Source organism: Galeopterus variegatus, unplaced genomic scaffold (genome assembly GCF_000696425.1).
Source record: "Galeopterus variegatus unplaced genomic scaffold, G_variegatus-3.0.2 Scaffold4457, whole genome shotgun sequence".
Taxonomy (NCBI): Eukaryota; Metazoa; Chordata; class Mammalia; order Dermoptera; family Cynocephalidae; genus Galeopterus; species Galeopterus variegatus.
Window position 1 is genome coordinate 143,374 of NW_007730568.1, and position 22,293 is coordinate 165,666.

A 22,293-nucleotide genomic window follows, 5' to 3' on the forward strand; every position below is an offset into this window, starting at 1 on the left:
GGGTTGCGATCCTGTTACCGGTCACGAAAAAAGACAAAAAGGAAAAAAAAAAAAAAAAGATTCCTCTAGCTGCTATGCATAGTGAGCTGGACTAACTGGTGGTGTGGCGTCGGGACACCAGGGTGGAAGAGTGGCAGCTGGCGAAGGGCTTGGGGAAGGGTGGGTGTGAGTGACAAAGAGGTGGTTGGGCCACACCAGCAGGGGTGTGGGTGGCGTGGTGTTGACTGAGTGGGAGAATCCTGGAGGGGGCATCGTATGTTTGTGGGGAAAGATCAAACACTCTTATCTGCAAATGTCAGACATGAGAATCGGCAAAACATCCCAGCGGACCAGTCAAAATGAAAGTGAGATGTAAGAACGTGGAGATGTGAGAAGATGTGCGGGATGGAAATATAAATTAGAGTCCTCACCACAGAGGTAGCATTTAAGATGGCAGAAAGGGACGGAATCACCAAAGGAGTGACTGCAGGGAGAGAAGACCCAGGGTCATGTCTGGAAAATGCCAATGTCAAGAGGTCAGGTGGAGGAAAACTGGCAGAGGAGGCCAAGAAGAAAAGCAGGAAGAAACCTGAGAGTGTGGTGTCCTGGAGCTGAGAGCAGGGTGTGTCCCACAGGGAAAACCTGCCACGGTAAACGCTGCCCAGAGCTCAGGGGGGCAGGACCGGGAAGGGTCCTCTGAGCTGAGTCGCAGGGGATTCATAGTAACTTGACAAAACAGTTTAAATGTTGTAGAGGAGGGGAAGCCAGATTCAGTAGAAATCATCAAAAATATGCTTAATAAAATATTTTTTAAAAAATCATTTTGAATACATAGTTAAGCTGACAATGAGAAATACTCTGAGCCTGAACACAGTGAGAGACAAGTCTCCAAAGAGGGCAGCAATTGTCGAGGCCAGGTAGGAGGTTATACAAATGTACCTACGTAAGGCCAGTCCTCTGGAAGATGGTGTCTAGCATGGGTGAAATAAGAAAGCACCATCACCCACCCAAGAAGATCATGAGGAAATTTGCTAGTCTCAGCTCTGGCTGTAGGTGGAGGGGGGGAAATACCTTTCTCTGGAATGTCCAACCATAGCCTATCTTCATAGGGCTTTGGGGCTGAGTCCATACTTCCTATGAGACCCTTGAAGCCCCATGCAGAGGAGCCAGTTTAAAGTGGTCTCCAGGCTCCTGGCAGAGGCAAATGCAGACCCTGTCTGTCCTGAAAGAACTATCACAATAAAGTCCCAAAGATCAGAAATTCAAAGCAAATGCAGACCCTGTCTGTCCTGAAAGAACTATCACAATAAAGTCCCAAAGATCAGAAATCCAAAAAAAAAAAGTCACAAAACACAAGGGGAGATGAAGAACAATCAGAAGAGATAACAGTCAACAGAATCCAACTGCAGAGGCAGCCGGTATTGATATTAGCCTCACACATCCAGAAGGAGATAACATAAAGAACAAGGAGAAGCAATATTCAAAATGACAACAGCCTCAAATTTCCCAGGATGGTTGAGTGACACAAATCCATGTATTCAGCAAGCTCAAATGAACCCAATTAGGAAAAATAAAACCAAATTTGTACTTACACATATTGTAATGAAATCATAGATCACCAAACAAATAAAATGTCTTAAAAGAAGCAAGGGGAAAAAATAGATGGCTATGCAAAATCACAGTTAGATAGATGGCTGATTCCTCAGCAGCAAGGAAATCCAGGATGGTGGGAAAAACTTCAAAGTACCGGGAGAACGTACCTGCCAACTACGAATCATATATGAACAATTAATTACATACTTAACCTTTCAATATTGAGCAGAAATAAAGACATATTCAAGCAAATGAAAACCACAGACCCACACTAAATGGGTGGGTCTTGGAAGAAAATACTCCAAGAACAAGGAAAACGACTAAAGAGATGCACAAAAGAATCGTGAGCAAAGAAACTGAAAAAAGTGGAAACTCTGAAGAAACACTGATTCCATGTAGCAAATGTGATGGCTGATTTGTNAATCATAGATCACCAAACAAATAAAATGTCTTAAAAGAAGCAAGGGGAAAAAATAGATGGCCATGCAAAATCACAGTTAGATAGATGGCTGATTCCTCAGCAGCAAGGAAATCCAGGATGGTGGGAAAAACTTCCAAGTACCAGGAGAACGTACCTGCCAACTACGAATCATATATGAACAATTAATTACATACTTAACCTTTCAAGATTGAGCAGAAATAAAGACATATTCAGGCAAATGAAAACCACAGACCCACACTAAATGGTATTTTGAAGAAAATACTCCAAGAACAAGGAAAATGAGTAAAGAGATGCACAAAAGAATCATGAGCAAAGAAACTGAAAAAAAGTGGAAACTCTGAAGAAACACTGATTCCATGTAGCAAATGTGATGGCTGATTTGTGGGACTAAAAAGTGTAACAGTGAAGTTAGGGACAACTGTACAGAAGGTGGGAGCTGGTGATGAGTTAAGGCAATCTAGTCTCTTACATTGTTGGGAGAAAACAAAGATAACTAACTTCAGACTTTGCAAGTTAAAGGTCTAGGTTAAAATTGCTAGGGTGGCCACAAAAGGAGCATAAATAGAGTAAAAACTAAAAGAGGGAAAAATGGAAAGGAGAAAAAACACTATAAATCTGAAAGTTAGAAGTCCACACAAGCAGAGATAAGGCACAACAAATAGAAAATAAAGAGTGAGATGGAAGAAATGAATTCAAACATATCCGCAATGACAATAAATACTTAAACTAAACAGATAAAAATAAAGCTGTTAAGGTAAATTAAAAATTTCAAAAACAGCTAAATTTTGTTTATAAAAAAATAAGATAATAATACAGAAAAGTTAAAAGTAAGAGGATGTACAGGTAAATACAACCACATGGAAGCTTTTTGTCCTTATATTAATATTGGACAAAATACGTTTTAAGGCATTACTAGAGATAGAGTCACTACTCAAGGATCATAGATTCAGCTCACCAGGAAGATAAATCAATTCTAAACTTGTAAACATCTAGTAACACAACTGTAAAATAATAAGACCAAAATTGGTGGAACTACAAGGAGACACTGTCAAATCTCCCATCAACAATAGAAGATTTGAGCACACATCCTTCAATAATTAATAGATCAGACAGACCAAAGCCTCAGTAAGGACAGGGAATATTTGAATAATGCCATTAATAAGCTTGATCTATCGGTCACATGGTAAACTCTGCACCCCATTACAGAATGCACATTTCTCTGAGGCACATGTGGAAATTGACCTTGTTTTAGGCCATAGAGTAGGTCATAATAAATTTCAAAAAATCTGTATCACACTGGCAATGTTCTCTGACTACAGTGAAATTAAGTGGAAAAACCAATATAACAATAATAATTGTTATTATAACAATAAGAACAGTAACTAAAAAGAAGGCACTCCTGTCTGGTGGTTATACTCCCTAGACAAATGGCCTGGGTTTGAATGTTGGCTCTGCCAAGTCATGGGCTGTGTAATCTTGGGCACATTGCTTAAACTCTAAGTGTCGCATTTTTCACATACATAATATTGGGGTCATAATAGTCCTACTTTGTAGGACTGTTGTGAGAATTTATGTTAATCAGTGTAAAGACTGGTGCCCAATACACGGTGGGAATTTGACAAAATTTGGCCATTTTTATTATTTTTAAATACCAGACACTAGGAAATTAAAAAACATACTCACCTAATTCTCAGGTCAAATAAATCATGATGGAAATTAAAATACACTTAGAATTGATAAATGGAAAATCTGACACATCAAATCATGGTTGATATAGCCAAAGCAGTATTTAAAAAGAAAAGCTATAGCTTTAAATGTTCATAAAAGAGAAAGAGAAATGGAGAAAATTAATAACTCAAATTAAGATACTAGAAAATGAGCAAGAGAATAAACACAAAGAAAATAGAGGGAAATAAATAATAAAGATAAAATCAATGAAATAGAAAAACCAGATATAGTGCAGAAGATCAACAGAACCAAAAGTTTGCTATTTTAAAAAATATATATATAATAGATCAAGAGATAAGGGGAATGGGAAAAGCAAAAAGTTGGCATAACTACAGGTACAGCAGGGATTAAAAAGATAAAAGGATACTATGAACTTCACGCCAATAAATTGTGAAACTAAGAAGAAATGGACAAATTACTAGAAAAATATAAATTACCAAAACAGAGTCAAGAAGAAATAGAAAACCTGAATAACTTATAACCACTAAAGAAACAGAATCAATCACTTAAAATGTTCTCAGAAGGAAACCACAAGGCTATGTGGCCTTATAGTTACTTGTACCAAATGTTCAAGGAGCAGATAATTCATTTCTATGCAAACCCTTCCAGAGAATAGAAAAAGAAGGAACACTTCCAAAGTCATTTAATGAGGGTGGTATAACTTTGATATGCAAACTAGATAAGGGTGCTACTAGAAAGTGATAACACAGGCCAACCTCACTCAAGATCTCAGATGGAAAAACAAAACAAATATTAGCAAACAAAATCAACAGTGTCTTAAACACACACACGCACACACAAACACACGCACATGATGACTAAGTTGTATATGTCCCCAAACTCGAGATTTATTAACAATAGAAAATCTGTTAATGTAAATTCACCACATTAACAGATTAAAGAGAGGGAAAGGTCCAATTATCTCAATAAAATAAATGCAGATAAATAATTCCATAAAATTTAAATACATTCAAATTATAAAACTGACCAAAAAAATGATAAAACCTAACATCTGCAAAATACTCACACCAGATTATATCCTTAATGGCGAAACAGTAAGCACATTCCCTTTAAGGTCAAGAATACGATGCAGGCGCCTGTTATCAATCACTGCTTTTATCCACTGCACCGGAAGTACTTGCCACTTCAACAGTATAAGTCAAAGAAATAAACATAAATAATTGTAGAGGGAGAAAGTTATCATTCTTTTCACAGATGATATGATTATCTTCATAAGAAACCCAAGAGAACTACAAATAGATTATTACAATCAATGTAATGACAATTTAGCAAGGTTGCACATATAAGGTCAACATACAAAATTAAACTCTATTTCTATGCACCATCCACAAAGGATTAGTTGGAAAATATTTTAACAGCTCTCATATATACGACAATAGATATCCGCTCAGCTACTGTTCTCTGAGAACTGTCTCAGCACCCATTGAGGTGGATATCAGCAGGCACGTTCATGATATGTGACCCCTTTCCCTGACCAAACATGACTGAGTTGGGAAGGACTCCGGTTCAAACTGAAACAGGGACTCAGCACTGGGTCTGTGAGACACTGTCTCAGAGTGTGGCTAGAATGGAGGTGCTATGAACTCCACAGCCAGAGGGCAAAGTAGAGAAGAGAAAGGAGAGTGGGCAGATGCCAGGAGATGCAAAGGCTGAGACTGTGGGTCCTAAGGGATGGAGAGACCTCATGCAGAGACGCCTGGACTCCGGACCCCTTCCCACTTCCCAGGCCTCGTGAGACCTGGATTTCAGAACATCTCTCTCTGTGTGTCTCTCTCTCCTTTCTTGCTTGAGCAAGTTTGTAATGGGTCTCTCTGTCTTACTTGCATCCAAAATAATCGCAACTAAGATGATCACAAATTCTGAAGTCAACTTGTGAAGCTTCAACCCACCACCCGCCTCTTTTGGTTTCCTTGATGTGATATGGGGTGAATCCTTCTGGAGAGTTATGAACCATCCCAGGGGAGGGTAAAACGAGAAAGATCAACAATGAACACTAGATTCAAGATTTGGCAAATTGGCCCAGGATCGACGCCAACTCCATCCATTATTCTCTCATATGTCTGGATTCTATCCATCCCGTATGAAATTTACAATCGCCTTGTTTATGCCCTTTAAGAAGCTTGGGCTGAGGCCTTCAAAGGAATGTTGCCAATAAAATGATTACCCTTGGGTCATTTTAGCAATCTCTCTTTTTTTATCAGTGATGAGGGGCAGTTTTACTGCCTGCTACTCTCCCACTCTAATTTGCCTGACAAGATAGGACCTACTAACACAGGACACTCAAAAGATGACATATGGACTTTCTCACCAGGGGACAATTTTTTCCAGTGACCACAGATTAACAGCAAAAGACAGAGGCTTGTTTAAAAACCATCATTATGTTAAATGAGAGTTAAGTGTAGAACATTGATTAACACAGACCCCAGAGGTCCAGGGAACAAAGTTATCACCTCCCCCACCCCACTCTGCCAAAAAAAAAAAAAAAAGAAAAGAGCAAGGTCCTGGGTTAGGGACAAGAGCCTGGATTTAGAAGGCCTGAGTTAGAACTTCTGCCTCCGCCTCTTACTAGATCTGGAGAAATAACATTTACCCTCTGGTCTTAGTTCTTCCTTCTGTGGGAAAATCATAAGGATAATAATTCCTATTCACACGACTGTTGGAGGACGAAAGAGGACAGCATTTGTACAGGCCCCTGGCACTGTACCTAGCAGGGACTCAGAATGTCAGGGAGCCAAAAATGAAAACTTCTTTCAAAAAATAAGAGCTGATTCCTTTAATCTTGGTGCAAGGTTCTTACAAAGTTGGGAAATCATTTGTAATCACTGGGTGATTTTTATTGTGCTGTCTCTCGAAATCCCTACAGCCAAACAGGTTATTGTCAGAAAATGACAGAGGTGAGAAGCCTGGATTTTAATTCAGAGCCCCAGGACACTGGGATTCTTCTTGAAGCCCCTCAACCCTTCCAGAGTAAGGGAGGGAGTTAGAAACCAGTTGGTGCCCTAGAAACACGAGGTAGTGCTGAGCAAAGAGTCCGGCTGATAAAGTTGTCACAGTAACCATGGAGAAGGCCCTTCTACTAGGAGGCCTTGTCAACATCTAGATCCCAGACAGACCCTTCTTGGGAGTTGCGCCAGACCCAGCCTTGGACCCTGTCTGCATATGTGCCATGCCTAAACTCCTTCCACCTGCAAAGCCCATCTTGCCCCACCCTGCCCACATCTGCATCCCAGCCAGATGGACCCATGACCTTCAGACTTAGAATCTTCCACCAGCGTTACTAGCTACACATGACCCAGGGGTACCCAGGATTTTTTCCTTTTCCTTTTTTTTTTTTTTTTTTTTTTTACTGTCTCATCTTAAGAAGTTGGATGGGGAGCAAAATGGCCTCTGTTATATTAGTTCTGAGTCAGGCTGACCTACTTGTCTGTTTTCAAAGATGCATGTTCAGGGGCTTGCTGTGAGAAGCTGAGTATTTAAACAAATGCTTCTATTTTGTTCCAGGGAATAGTAAATCTGCAGCATCCAGGATGGAGGGGTGACCCTCAGTGATTGTCCCTCCTGCACCAGCCTGCCTGCCTACACAGAGCCCACTCTGCCTGGAAGACTCTGTGTTCCGGAGGAGCTTAGATTCACCCACACCCCAGGCACCCACAGTATGCTTGGATTTTTGAGTCTGGTTGTTTTTGTTTTTATTTTTGTTTTTAACAGTTCTTCTTTTAATAGTTTTCTTTTTTGTTTGTTTGTTTAATAGATTTCCTTTGGTCACAGCAGGTGCTCCAAATGCTCCCCGCTGCCTGCACTCAGAGTCCATCTGCCTCTCTCTGCATACACTAGGAAGTCAGGGACCGTGTGAGTGTCCACAAGCACAAGCAGAGACTGGCCAGGCTCCTTCAGAAGCAGAGCAAGGGCTTGAGCTGCAGCACACACACTTGGTGACATCTTTTTGGGATTCCCAGAGATCTGTTTTGTTTATTTCAGGCCTTGGTTGTGTTCCAGGGATTGGCTGATGCCAGATAAATGAGGTGGTGGTGAATCTCCTCGAGGAATTAGTCTTGGGACTAAATCTACTGAATAAGTAGGGGGCTCTGCATCTCACCATTTTTTTCTTTTTTAAATTTATAAACACTTGCAATTGTTTCCCTGTTCTCTTATGCAATCATTAACTATGATTACTCAGTCATTGCCAGCTGGATCACATCTCCAAACAGCAGACAGCAGCTCTATGTCTGACATGAAAGGAAGGGTCAACGCGTGTTTGCTGATAACCTTATCATCATGCTGGGCTGCACATCTCTTCTGAGACTTTATTCTGTTCCAATTTGGTGCAGATATCTCTCTACTCTGTTTTGTCCAGTTCTGCTCTTCTGTGTGGGATTCTGGAACATACCAAGGAAAAATGGAGCAGCCAGGGGCAGAGACAAGAAGGTTCTCCACTGGTGGGAGACAGAATAAAATCCTGTAAAGATTGACCCCGAGGGCACAGTGAGCCCAGGAATGGTACCTTCTGGTGTTGGTATCAAGGGGGTTGACCTGGAGGGCTCAGACCCTGGCCACGGCATCCAGGTACAGGTAACACCTAAGGGCTGAGGGATGTAGATGGTCCCTGTGAAGATCTTGGCTGTGCAGGGCTGAGGCCAGCAGCTGGGGCTCAAACTGCAGTTCTACTGCAGTGGAGGGCAGTGGAACCATGCGGTGTGTCCAGGCTCCAGGCTGCTTTTGTAGACCCCAATGCTTTGGAGTCAGCATTTGCTGAGAATGTGACCTGTCTCCATGATTCAAAGCTGCACCCCGAGGAGCCCCAACCACACAGCTCCCACATGTGTGTAATTGGTCATGGTCAGGGGAGGGGAAGAAGGGAAGGGGAGAGAGTTGGGATCCTTCAGCATGATCTGTTATTACACTCAGTAAAAGGAAGGGAAGGAGAACCAAGCATTCAATGAGTGCCTACCATGGAATAGGTTTTAAGAGCTAAGGAAACTGAGGCATTCAGTGGTAAGGTACAAGTTCACAGAGGCCTGACCATGAGATCCCACCCACACCAACCCAAGAGCATCCTTCCATGACAAGGCTCCTTTCCCGCAGGCAGAAAGGCAAGATCCAGGGCTCTGCTTCCCCTCCTCCTCTCTTAGATAACTTTAGGAAATTCAGTCTAGCTTTGCTTGAATATGGGGAGAAGAGGCAATGTGTAAGTACAGCTAAATATCAACAGTCTTAATAACTTGGGTGACCCCATCAATCCTTAAAGGAAGAAGATGGGAAATAGAAGCAGCTGAGGCCTGAACCACGTGACTGATCAGAGCCAGCAGAGTTCAGCTCTGGTGGCCAACTGAGAGCCCAGAAGGCAGCGTTCCCACGTGGGCAGGTGAAGCATTTCATCAGGTCCAAATGATTCTCCACTGACACACGGAGATTAGAAGCCAAAATGCAGAGCATGTGGAAGCACGAAGCCCTAGCCACTGGGAATGTCACACAGCTGCGTACCAAGAGCAGGCTCAGCTTTGCCAACTCCTGTTCCTGCCCCTCCCTGACCCACCAAAGAGGTCTGGGGTAAGCAATTTAACCAAATACCCCCTCTCTTCCCTCAGCTGTACTACAGTGGAAACAGCAGGGAGTCATCGCAGAGGGTCTAACAGGAAAAGAAGGGTCTGGTCCTGCCAGTTGAACTTCACCACCATGGGAAGGTCCAGTTTAACTAACTTTAACCACCAGAGAGCTCAATGGGACACGCCTGTGGACACCTGGAAAATGAGGCTCGGAAAGGTGAGGGACCTGCCCAAATTCACCCAGTTGCAAAGTCACAGGTTAGATTCAAACTGTGCTCATCCCCGTAAGGAGAATGCAGCTATTTTCTGGTGTAGAGACAGCAGAAGCCAGCACGGCCCAATGTGCAAATGGCAGAGTGATTTGGAGCATGGGTTATGGAACAGGCTTTTTAGGTTCAAAGCCTGACTCTGCCACTTTGATGTTCAACCTTGGGCGAGTTGTTTAATCTCTCTGGCCTCAGTTTCCTTCATGTGTAAAGTAAAACCAATAACAGTACTCATTTAACTGAAAAATTAGCTAAATTATTCTATTGAAAGTATTTATAAAGGTGCCTACACATACAGGAAGTGCTTAATGACTGTTACCAAAAGCAAACACTAAGCAAAGAAACCCCATAGCCCCAGGTCAGGGCGTGCCTGGGTCCTGGGCATCTGCATATACTTGTCTGATATGAGAGAAAGCTGCTTTTTCATCAGCACAGAAAATCAATAGGAACAGCAGGTCTGGGGTACCAGAGGAACAAAGTCTCACAGAGTTTAGCTCCTCATCTTTAGGAATTGTAGACCTCTTAACATTAAGAGGCTTGTAAGCTGAAATAAGAGCTGCATGCACATGCAGAGAGCAATGGAGTCTCATTCACCCACTGACTTCTGCTCATTCCACACAGTGAAGTTGAGCCTCACCTCCTTGGGGAAGCCCTTGTCATTATGACATGACATTATTTATCCCAGGCAATATTCTTTGCTCTGAAATCTACTTTGTCTGATATTAATGTAGTCACTCCAGCTTCCTTTTCGCTGGTATTAGCATGATGTCTGACAATCTCTGCCTTTTAATTGGGATATTTACATTTAAAGCATCTATTAATATACAATAGTTAAATTTATCATCTTTAAATCTACCATCTTGCTATTTGTTTTCTATTTGAATAGTCTCTTCATTCTTCCATATTTCCTCTTTTCCTGCCTTCTTTTGGATTAACTTAGTGTTGTTATAATTTCACTTTTTTTTTTAGCTATAACTCTTTGTTGTATTATTTTAACAGTAGCCTTAGGATTTATAGTATAAATGTTTAACTTATCTCAGCCTACTTGCAAGTGATATTGTACAACTTCTCACACAGTGTAAGAACCTCACAACAGTATACCTCCCTTTCTCCCCTTCTGGATTTCATACTATTGCTGCCATGCATTTTATCTGTACATATGTTATAAACCTGACACTATATCATTATTATTTTTGCTTAGTCAATTATTTTTTAAAGAGATTTAAGTGGTAAAAAAAAGTCTATCCACAGTCACTATTTTTCATATTTTTTATTCCTTTGTGCAAATCCATATTTCCCTCTAGTATCATTTTACTTCAGCCTAAAGAAATTCCTTTAATATTTTTTAATGTAAAGTTGATAAATTCCTCAACTTTTCCAAGACTTAAAATGTCTATTATACCTTTGCTTCTGAAACATAATTTTGTTGGATGCAGAATTTTAGATCGATTTTTTTTTTCCTTTCAGTACTTTAAAGAGGTTGCTCCACTGTCTTCTTACTTGCATTGTTTCCAATGAGAAATCTGCTGTCATCTTTATCTTTGCTCTTTTATACATAACACTTCTTCTCTTCTCAGGCTGTGAGTCTTAAGGTATTCCAGACTGGCTGGTAAGAAAAGGCACCACTCCCAGTCCTTTGTGAACACCGGACACTTCCCTCTAATCCTTGTGGTGATTTTTTCCTCAGCCTTGAGTCATTTCCTTTCTTTAGCAATGGGCTAAATGTTGCAAGAGTAGTAAACACTAATCAGTACTCAACTGAATATTCAAGGAAGACCTGCTGCAGATCTCTGAGTTCTCTCTTTGACCAGTTCTCTTCTGTACACAACTCTATCCTGTGCACTCTACATGCTTTGGTCTCCTTGGACTCTAAGCTCCGTGTCTTCAACTCAGGGGGTTCGCTGGGTTCTGTAACAGTTCCCCCTCCTTAGGCATGGCCTGGAAACTCTTTTAAGGCAGTAAACTGGGGGTAACTGTAGGGCTCATCTGGTTTATCTCCTCTCTCTCAAAGATTATTATCCCTTATTGCCTGATGTCTAGTATCTTGCAAACTGTGTAGTACACATATATTGTCCAATTTGGGGTTGTTTTGGTCAGGAGGGTCTATCTGCTACCTGTTAGTCCATCTTGGTCAGAAGCCCCTGATGCTCATTTGCCTGAAATCTCAGGGCCTCCCACGTCCATGCACAGTGTACAGTGCCCCCCTCACATTACCTGACTCCCAGGAAAGGGAACATGTACCTAGTACACTGTTCCAGAGAGAGAGAGAACTTAGCAATACTTAACAATGATTCTTAATCAGCAGTCATTAGGCTATGAGGTGCTTTCATGAACATGAATTATGAAAGTTCCAACTAATATTGTTCATTTAACAATTGGATTTTGGAATTTTTTTCTTTTGTGTATGAAATCTCATTTATCCTAGGTTTTATGCAAAAAAAAAAGTGACAGATCATGCTGAAAAAGTAGAGATGTTAGAAAAATTAGAGCTTGGAAACAAAAAAGTGGAAAGACTAAAATATGATTTAATTCCAAAATTTCCCTTCTATTTGTACTTGGCATTTATTTACTTCACTGCTAAGAATGTTCTTTAAGCAACAAAATACTACTCTTGCAACATTTAGCCTATTGCTAAAGAAAGCAAGAATTGCCAAGACTCTTATAGAAACAGCCAACCTAAGGACTTTCTCATGATTTCCTGACACAGAGTGATAATGTTATTAAGATCAACCACCAAGTGTTATGGAAACATCAGTTTGTGGAGAGAAAGAATCTCAGAATCCAAAGGTTTCCACAGAGCAGTTCAAGAGCAACAGTGCTGGGATCATGAACTCTCACTTAGACCAAACCTGGGGGGCTGCTGTGCACATTCGTTCCTCCCCAGATCTAAGCTAAGCCAAGCAGGTAGGAAGAACTGATCACTTTTTGTTAAGTGTCAATGCTTAGGAGCCATTTAAAGGCCTTTATCTCTTTCCTGTTTTCAAATACAAACTCTTAAGTTCTAAAGGGCCAAATCAGTGACATTCTAATGAAAACTAAGTAATCAAAGAGTCTGATCTCAGCCAAAGCAACCCCACCCCCACCCAGTCTGGACTAGAAAATTATTCCCCTGAAACTCCAACTTCTTTTTATCACCACAGACACACTCCGCTGACCTGCAGCTCTTAGCTATATATAGCAAGACCCTTTCTGTTTGATCAGTGAGTCTGGGTTATGTTTTGCAAACAGCATGCTTTGACACACTAGCAGGTCATGAAATCAATTTAATGCACCATGACTAGCTTTTTTGTTTGATGACATAAAATAAAATGAAATTACTAAAGCAAATCACAATAATGAGACCAGTACTGTTTCATGAAATTTCTTTTTTCAATTTCATATATGCATGTTTGTAAATATACTGAGTTGTAATGAAAAGTGTACCTTTTACTTTGGGTCATGGTCAAAAGAATTTGAAAGCCACTGATCCAGAAACTATTAAGCATTCTGTGTTTCACTGCTGGTGGGAATGAAAATTGGTATAACCTTTGTTGAGAATACCAATAACACTTAAATACTTGATCCCAAGAAAACAATAACAGGTATGTAAAAAAAAAGTTATGTGCCAGAATGTTTTCTATAGTGTCATTTATAATTGTGAAAAAATATGACATAACCGGAGGGATCAGTGGACTAAATTATGATACACCTACATGATAAATGGTACCAGCCAATAAAACTTTACTGCAAAAGAGTGATCTGAAAGAGTCTCCACGTCAACTCTTAGGTGAAAAGGGGAGTTATAAAATGTTAAACACACACACACACACACAGCACAGAAAGAATATGTGCAAACAGCAACCATCTCTGAGAAGCATAATTGTGGGATATATTTCCTTTCTTCTTTGAGCTTTTCTGTCTTTAAAAAATTCCTACAATGAATACGCATTACTTTTGTAATTGGTAAAAATAATACAGTGAATGTGTTTTCGAATATGCTTTACTTTAGCAAAGAAGCTGCCCTGCACCGACGATGTTCACTTGAGGCAACTGCAACAAACATTGAAGTTAGCGGTTAAGAGAAGCAGGATCTCACAGGGCCATATGAACACAGCAGAGGCAAAATTAGGGGCCAGACGCACTCACGTCTTAATAAACTGTACGGTAATTTCCCATCCTCCGCTCTTTTCTAGTCCTTATCTCCTAAACTAGACACACTGTCATCAAAATTTGTCCTCAACAAATAAGCTGTCAACATGGGCCCATGCAGGTTTCAGGGCTAATGAACGTTACTGTTGCTCTGAATATGGGGAGCCTACAGGCAACGCCAGGGTTCTTTCTCCCCCAAAAGCACCAATAAAGTTGTATGTTTTTTTTTTTTTTTTTTTTTTTTGTCTTTTGTCTTTTTTCCATGTCCGGCAATGGATCGCAACCCTCAGTGTTGCCCCCGTACCGGACCGGGGACTGGCAACGGGATCGCAAGCCTCGGTGTTGCTTCCCGCGCCTCGCTCAGCCAGTGAGCGGGAGCCGGTCTGTATGTGGGATCCGAACCCTCGAACGGGAGCGCTGCCGCGCTTCCCAAGCGGCGCACTACCCAGTGCGCCACCGGGCCGGCCCCAAGTTGTATGTTTTTTTTTTTTTAAAAAGCATTCAGGATAAAAAATAAAAAAGTAATAACAATAAAGCGAGAAAAGACCAAGGAGTCCCAAGATGTAAAGGTAAGAAAGAAAAATGGAAGCACGGGGCATTTATTCATTCAGTCGGTCCCTCTGTCCATCAGTCTTCATTAGTCGTTGCTCAGTCCACAGCTGCTCACTGGACACTCCACACTGTAATCAGACTTAGGCTGTAGTGATCAAGGACTTGGTCCCTGATCTCGCTGCCCTCGTAGTCCAGCCTCAGTATACTCATTTGAGACATGGCAATACATGAGAATGGCTGAAAATGTTAAGCGCCTACTACGTGCCAAGCACTGTGCTGAGGCTTTGTCTCTGTGAACTCAATCAGCCATGTGGTTCTTGGGACTGAAGGTGCCGTCCGAGTGCCTGCCATGGACAGCCGTGCAGATGGGATCAGTCTCCTCTCCCCAGTCTAATTCCAGCTTCCTCTCTTCCATTCTTTCCTCCACCACATCCTCTCTTGGACCCAGCCTATGCCTGTCCTGGTGTCCTTCAATGTGCCACACAATCTCACACCTCTATCCTGTATGCCAGCATCCCCAACCCTATCTGGGAGGCTCTTGATGATATTTCGAGTCACTAAAATGGCACTGCTAGGGGACTCTCCACGGTTCTCCCCAAATCCTCCTAGTCCCTGCTGCTGCACGGGCCTGCCACATTGCACCGGGCTCTGCATCCAGCTGTCCATGCTGTACAATGGCAAACCCCCAGGCTAGGCACATCACAGAAACATCGACCCCTACTTCCTGAGTCCATGCATGAAGCATTTGATGCTCATCATCTCATATAATTTAACCCTCACAACCTCAAAAGAAGGCTTGTTTTCCCCATTTTATATATGGGGAAACTGAGGCAAAGAGAAGGGAATAACTTGCCCAAGGTCACACCCAGGGTTGCTGGCTTCAAAGACAGTATATGTGTGTTGAAATACATTTTTTAGAAGCAAGATCTACTCAGTTCTCCAGGCTGTAAAAGAGTCCTGCAGGCTTCAGCATCCTCTCAGCAGCCCAAGCAGCTCAAATGAGGCTCCAACCCACATTTCTCCACATTTCCCCACTCCTGGAGACCTCCTGCATGAAGACGTGGTGTGTGAAAATATGAACTTAAGCCATTAGAAGATGCTCAGGCTTTTCTTTCAACACATATTTGTGTGTCCCTATGAATAGCTCTGTGCCGGTGTCAGGTGGATACGTGGGTGGGGAGAAGGGAAGGACCAAGGTGGAAATTGCGGCTGTGATATAATGAGAAGTATACAGTCGGTCTTCATCCCTGGTTACTGGCATGGAGCTCTTAATGTAAGATAATAAATATGTATTTGATCTCTGTCCCCAGTTCCTGACACAGACCTCCTAAAACCCTTGGAATTTCCTGAGTGATAGTGGTGCTAGGAGCACCTTTTGTTCTAATACTTAGTCTAACCCCCGTTCCTGACACTGAGCTCCTAATCCTTTGAAATTTCTTGGGTGACAGGAGCGTCTTTTGTCTTAATGAGGCAACTCCTAGTGGGCTCCTGGACAGCTTCAGGATGGGGGCTGGTCATAAGAAAGACCAAGCCATGGTTAGAAGCCTCAAATTTTCATCCCTATCCCCCATCCCCAGGAAGGGAGAGAGATGGGAGACTGAGTTAATAATCGATCATGCCTATGTGATGAAGTCTCCCTAAAAATCCCTGAACTACAGAGTTCGGAGAGCTCCCAGGTTGGCGAGCACATCCACGTGCCAGGAGTGATGTGCCCCAGCTCCACAGGGACAGAAGATGCTGTGCTGGGGACCCTTCAGGACCTTGTCCTATGCACCTCTTCACCTGGCTGTTCATCTGTCTCCTTTATTATATCATTTATAATAAACCTGTAAACGTAACTGTTTTCCTGGGTACTATGAGCAGATATAGCAAATTATTGAGACTAAGGAGGGGGTCATGGGGACTCTGATTTATAGCCAAGTCAGACACATGTGTGGGTAGCCTGTAGACCCACTACCTGTGCCTGCGATTGGTGTATGAAGGGGAGGTGGGGGGGGCAGTATTGGGGATTGAAGCCTTAACCTGTGGGTCTGCACTAACTCCAGGTAGTTAGTGCCAGAATAAATTAAATAGTAGGGCACCCAGCTGCTGTCCACAGAAAATTAGAGAATGGCTTGGTGTGGACAACTGACATATTAGACATCAGAGGTGTTGTAAGTGGAGGAAACAGGGTTTGCCTTTGGGGTCCTTTGCCCCGGGGAACTGAAGAGCTGCTTGGGAACAAAGCTCTGAAAGGCAGCAGGGCTGGAGGGATGACAGGCCATGTCCAGCCTGGAAGAGCAGCCCTTGGCGTCATGCCTGGTCTCTGATATGGGGGCGAGGAGTGGTTTCTGCACTGCTGGGTGGTCCTGGGCAGCAAAGGTGGGCGTGACTGGGCAGGACCACTGGATACCAGGGCGAGGGCAATCATTCTGGGAGGCCCTGCCAGGGCTTCGTACTGACTGAAAACTTGGGCCAGGACAGAGGACAGAGGGCTACGGAGGCCCTGAGGGGTGCATGAGGGACTTCATGTAGGGAGGAAGACTAGAGGACTAGAAGACCACAGACAGGTCTTGGGTTGTGTCACCATCAGGGGCCACAACAGCTGAGCTGGCTCAGTGCCCCGGCCGCCCCTGTGTGGGCTGCCCCAGCCTGCTGACCCAGCCCTCTTGCTTCCACCCAGGATCCCTGGGTTCCACTCCCAGCTGCTGGGTGAAAGGAGAGCACCCCCTGGAGCTGCAGGTGGAAACTTGTCAGGTGATGAGCCACTGCTGCCTCAGAGGAGCTTGGTCCTCGCCTGGCTGTGCCTCAGTGTCAGCTGTCACCTTATTCTTCATCCCCTTCCTTTCCCTTGTGAACTCCCACACCACATCCCCACAGAAGCAGAGCAAACATGGCCTCCAGCACCACAGCCTGGACACACCTCACATGGCCACCTCAAGAGAAAGAGCCATGCTGGCTTCCGGATGAGCCAAGGCCACGTTCACATGGTAGAAACCTGCAGGTTCTGCCCACAGCTCCGCGTGTTGTGAAGGCGCCACCCCGTCCTCCCGTGCCCTCCATGCGGTCCCCGGCTCTGACGCCGAGCACAGGGTGTCAGCCCCCAGAGGCTCATCCTCCCCTTCTGCTGTCTACGGTGCCCCGGACTTGCTCTTGACCCTTCTCCATTGCGGCTAAAACTCTCCATCCTCCGCTCCAGGTTTAGAGCTGCTGCTTTCAGGCAAAGATACAACCAAGTTCAGCATTAAATTCAGCCCAAAGGCCCAGCAGGGGGGCTTCCTCCTTCCACCCTCCTCTGGAAGGTGTTATCTGGAGGCTCCAGTCACTGCTGCACACTCAGATGAAGTGGTGCAGCCCTGGGGATCTGATGTGGGGCTGCCATCTAGGGTAAACCACACTTGCCACCACAGCCGATGCCTGCATCCCTGCCATGCCACCAAGCCACAGGTCCACGACCCCGTGGCCTGCATGTCCTGCCCTCAGAGACCCCACTTGGGCCCACCTTCTCACCTCGTGGGGCTCTGGGTCCCCTCAAGGGTGCAGAGACTCTCTGAGTCCACAGGTGCCTCCCCTCTCAGGGTTGTGTGGTAACTGGGCACAGATCCCAGCTGCTCTCAGAGACCCCCTCAACTCCCCAGAGATTCATATTGGGATTTCTCACACCTTCCACCCCTCACTGCACAATCCAGCCTGAGGCCGGGGGCTGAGGACACACCAGGCAGCCTCTAAATGCCCTGCCTTCTGCCTCCTTCCAGGGGTGGAAATCTCTTGGGGTCATTTCCTGTGTTCTCCCCAAGGGATTAAGACTTTAGAGCAGAACTTTTTTGATCATCTGAACCCTCAGTGGCCCTTTCCCATGCTGTCAACCACCACCACCATGACCAAGTTTAATGGCATTTACTGGGAGCCTCCATGGGCCAGGCACCATGGGCCAAGCACTTTACAGACACGGTCTATAACTGTCCTCACAGCAGTGCATGTGGGGGACATGCACAGACTACAAGGCTCATAAGTGAGGTATCCAGAGTCACAGGGATTTCCATGTGGCTCCAAATCCCGTGCTCCACCAGCCACCTGGTGCTCTTCCCTCCTATCCCGCACGTGATGTATCATGGGGCCCCGCAGGTCTGGGGCCTCCTGGGGACTCACAGGACTCACCATGCCTCCAGTGCACTTGCGGCAGTCCTGCAGGCAGCTGATGTTCTCCCTGGCACTGTAGGCCTTTAGCCCGGCCACCAGGGCCTGCAGCGAGCGACAGGTGACCAGCTCCTTCCCCTGGAAGATGTCCTCATCCAGGAGAACCCCAGCGTGCCTGAGAGACAAAGCAGAGACATGTGACGAACACGTGTAAAGGAGCCCGCCAAGGGATGACAGCAGCAGGCTGGTGTCCAGGGTACACCCCACGGTTCCTCCTTCAGTCACTGCCAAAGGCTTCCTGCAAAACTGCCACCTGCACCATACCATATCATGACCGTGAGTGTCCACTGAGACATCCTCCCCTTGGAAAACCTCTCCTGCACTTCTGCCCAGGTTTCCTTTCCTGCCAGTCTCTTCATAGTCCCCATGGCTCCCGTGGGCATCTGTCTTCACACCCCTCGACCCAGCACAGGGTGGGCTCTATGCCGAACTCTCTCCCTCCTTGGTCTACACATGCGGGTCCTATTCCAAACTATGTCCTTCTACCATCCACAACACACAAAGTTTTACACGTCTCTTGTATTTGTACTTTTTTAATTCCATGTCCATGGAAAATTCTGAAATGGATGGTGTGGTGGGCAGAATTACGGCCTCCAAAGATGTCCACATCCTCATCTCCAGAACCCGTAAATATGTCACCTCACGTGGCAAAAGGGACTTTGCAGATGTGGTTAAATTAGGGATCTTGAGATGGGGAGAGGGTCCTGGATTATACCCAATGTAACCACAAGGGTCCTTATGAGTGAGAGGGAGGCAGGAGAAGGAGATGGGGCCGTCGCAGCAGTCAGAGCAATGCAGCATGAGAAAGACTCCACTGGCCATTGCTGGCTTTGAAGACGGACAGAGGCCACACGCCAGGGAATGAGGAAGCTAGAGAAGGTCAGGAAACGGATTCCCCCTGAGCCTCCAGGAGAAAAGCAGCCTTGCTGACCCCTGAATTTTACACCAGCGAGACCCATTTCAGATGTCTGCCTTCCAGAATTGTAAAGTAATAAAAGTGTTCTATTTTAAGCCACTACGTTTGTGGCGATTAGTTACAGCAGCAGTAGGAAGCTAATACAGACTGTGACCAATTTCTTCCTTCAAAGTGGTGTCACTGTTCTCCTTCATTTTCAGCCACCTTTAGGTACGACCACCATGCAGCGTGTGGCAATGCCTGCAGGTCTCCTCCATGTGTACACCTCCCCTCAGTTCTGATTTTCTTCTTTACCAGATTTCAAAATGCCACGGTTGGAGGGCTCAGCTTTCCCTCACTCTCCCTTCTTTTCAATGCTTTCCTATTAGTCTTAATTTTAAAGTCCCTTTAAAATGAATTATATTCTGTAACAACTGCCAGGAATAAAGCTTTACTGAATTCTTCTCCATGCTCAGCCAAACTCCAGGACACAGAGGAAGCCTCAGGACCAGGCACAAGAGTCAGGGGTGGTCAACACACGGGCCTGACCACCTCCTTCTAAGCTCCTCATTGGCAGGATCCAGGAAGTACCTTGAAGTGTGGCCTCATGGGGTCCTGGTCTTCTTGGCAGAAGCCCTAGAGGCTGGAGATTGATAATGGTGATATCACTTAAAGGTGTTGATTCGTTGATCGTTCTCCATCAACTGAGGGTCATCTACTGAGCCTCCTTATATGGTTTTTCTCCTTTATACTGTTAATATGGTAAATTACATAGATTGTTTTCAAATACTCAACCAACCTGACAGTTCTGGGATAATCCCCATTTGGTCATTGTGTATCATCCTTTTTACATTTTACTATATGTGATTTGCTAGTATTTTCTTCATAGGCATATTGGTCTCATAACGTCTTTGGTTCTTCATGTAAGGGTAATACTCCTACAATGGATTGGAAAATTTTCCTTTCCCTATTATTTGCTGAAAAAATTTGTGTAAAATTGGTATGCTTTCTTTTATTAGAAATTTGATGGACTTCAATAGTAATGTCAGATAGGGATATTCATATTTTCAATAATTTTTTGAGTCACTTTTGGTAATTCAGATCTTTCAAGAAATTTGTCTATTTCACATATGTTGTCAAATGTACTGGCATTACATGAATACCAATAATATTTAATTTTATCCTTTCAATGTCTATAAAATTTGCTCATATCTTTTTTATCATTACTGATATTCTGTTTATTATGCCAATTACTCAGACAGGAGAATTGATATCTGCAACTATCATCTTAGATTTGGTAATTTCTCCTTTTAATACTGTCCATTATTTTCATGTATTTTGATGCTCTTTTATTGAGTGCATACACATTCAGATTGTTAGGTCTTGTTGACTGGTTTACTGTTATGAAGTGTTCCTCTTTTTTCTAGTAATATTCCTTTTTCTGAAGTCTACTTCATCTGATATTAATATATCCACTCCAGCTTTCTTAAAGTTAGGGTTTGCAGGTATACATTTTTTTATTATTTTTCTTTTAACCTATTTATCCTTATATTTTAAGTGTGTTTCTTGTAGAAAGCATCTAGTTGAATATTGATTTTTTTATCATGTCTGAGAATCTCCAAACTAAATAGAACTGTTTAAATCATTTACACCTAATTTAATTATCAATATGATTAAGTTTAAAACTATCATCTTGTAATTTTTTTTCTATTTATCCCATATGTTCTTCAAAGAAAGTGAGCTGAAATGCCGGGTACTGATCAAACTTTATTAAAGGAAAAGAATCTGCCAGGCTGCCCTCAAAATGGAGGACAGCACCAGGTGTGGGGGTGGTAGAGCTTCTATAGGGCACCAAGGGCTGGCTGACACCATCAAGGAGGGGCATTATGCTAATGTGGAAGCTATGCGACCAGGGTGGAGAACTTGGCTCTTGCAGCAGCAAAAGGGTTTCTGTTTTGCAGATGTCACGAGGCTTCTCATAAAGGGAAGGGAGGAGGGGTTTGGTGCTGGAGTGGAAGACAAGACCGGCAGCTATTTTGTGCTTATTGTGTGCACAATGGCACCAGTAACGCCCAAGATTCATCAGTTCTTTGTTCTTTTCCTTCTGCTCCTGTTTTCCTTTGATTAATTGAATAACTTTTAGCATTCCACTGTTAGCTTTTAAACTACACCACTATTATTTTCTTAGTGATTGTTCCACAATTTAAAACATGCATCTTTGACTTATATTATTCTTCCTTCCAATAGTGTTATACCACTTCACAGACAATGTAAGAACATTACAGTTCAATAAACCTCCATCCCACTCTCCCATCCATTGTGCTACTATTGAGATATTATATATGAAGATACATATATATATATATGAAGATATACATAAGATATATAGAGAAATGTTAATCTTCTACATGTTATAAACTTCATTCAGTGTACCATTTGAAGAGTTTGACACTGTATACATACACGAGATCACCACTACAATCAAGCTACAGAGCATTTCCAACACCCCTCAAAAAATGCCTGTTGCCTCCTTGCAGTCCATCCCTTTCTCCACCCACTCCCCAAGGCAACCACTGACCTGTTGCTTGTCACTATAGAGTAGTTGTATTTTATGTAAATGGGATTATACAGTATGTGTTGTTCTTGCTTCCTTCAACCAGCATGTTGTTTTGAGATTCATCAATATGACAGCACATGTTCATAGTTCCTTTTTATTGCTGACTAGTATTCCATTCTATGCAATGCACACATCTTATTTCGTTTACATATTTGCTTGTTGATGAACATTTTGGTTTCCAGCTTGGGACTATTACAAATAAAAATGTTATAAAAGTTTGTATACAAATCTTAGAGGAGACACGTCTTCATTTCTCTTGAGTAAATAAATATGTAGAAGTAAAATAGCTGAGTCATGTGGTACATGCATTTTTAACTTTTTAAGAAACTCCCAATTTTCCAAATTACATGTCA

At 43.3% G+C, this 22,293-nt stretch overlaps 1 protein-coding gene across 1 annotated transcript in view; it reads right to left on the reverse strand.

Moving 5' to 3' along the window:
* Positions 1 to 22,293, reverse strand: part of LOC103603109 (acyl-coenzyme A oxidase-like protein) — a 175,874-nt gene that overhangs the window by 130,472 nt on the left and 23,109 nt on the right. The window contains exon 3 of the mRNA XM_008587582.1: positions 18,390 to 18,543. Within this exon, the coding sequence (XP_008585804.1) occupies positions 18,390 to 18,543 (154 nt within the window). The remainder of the gene's footprint in view (positions 1 to 18,389; positions 18,544 to 22,293) is intronic.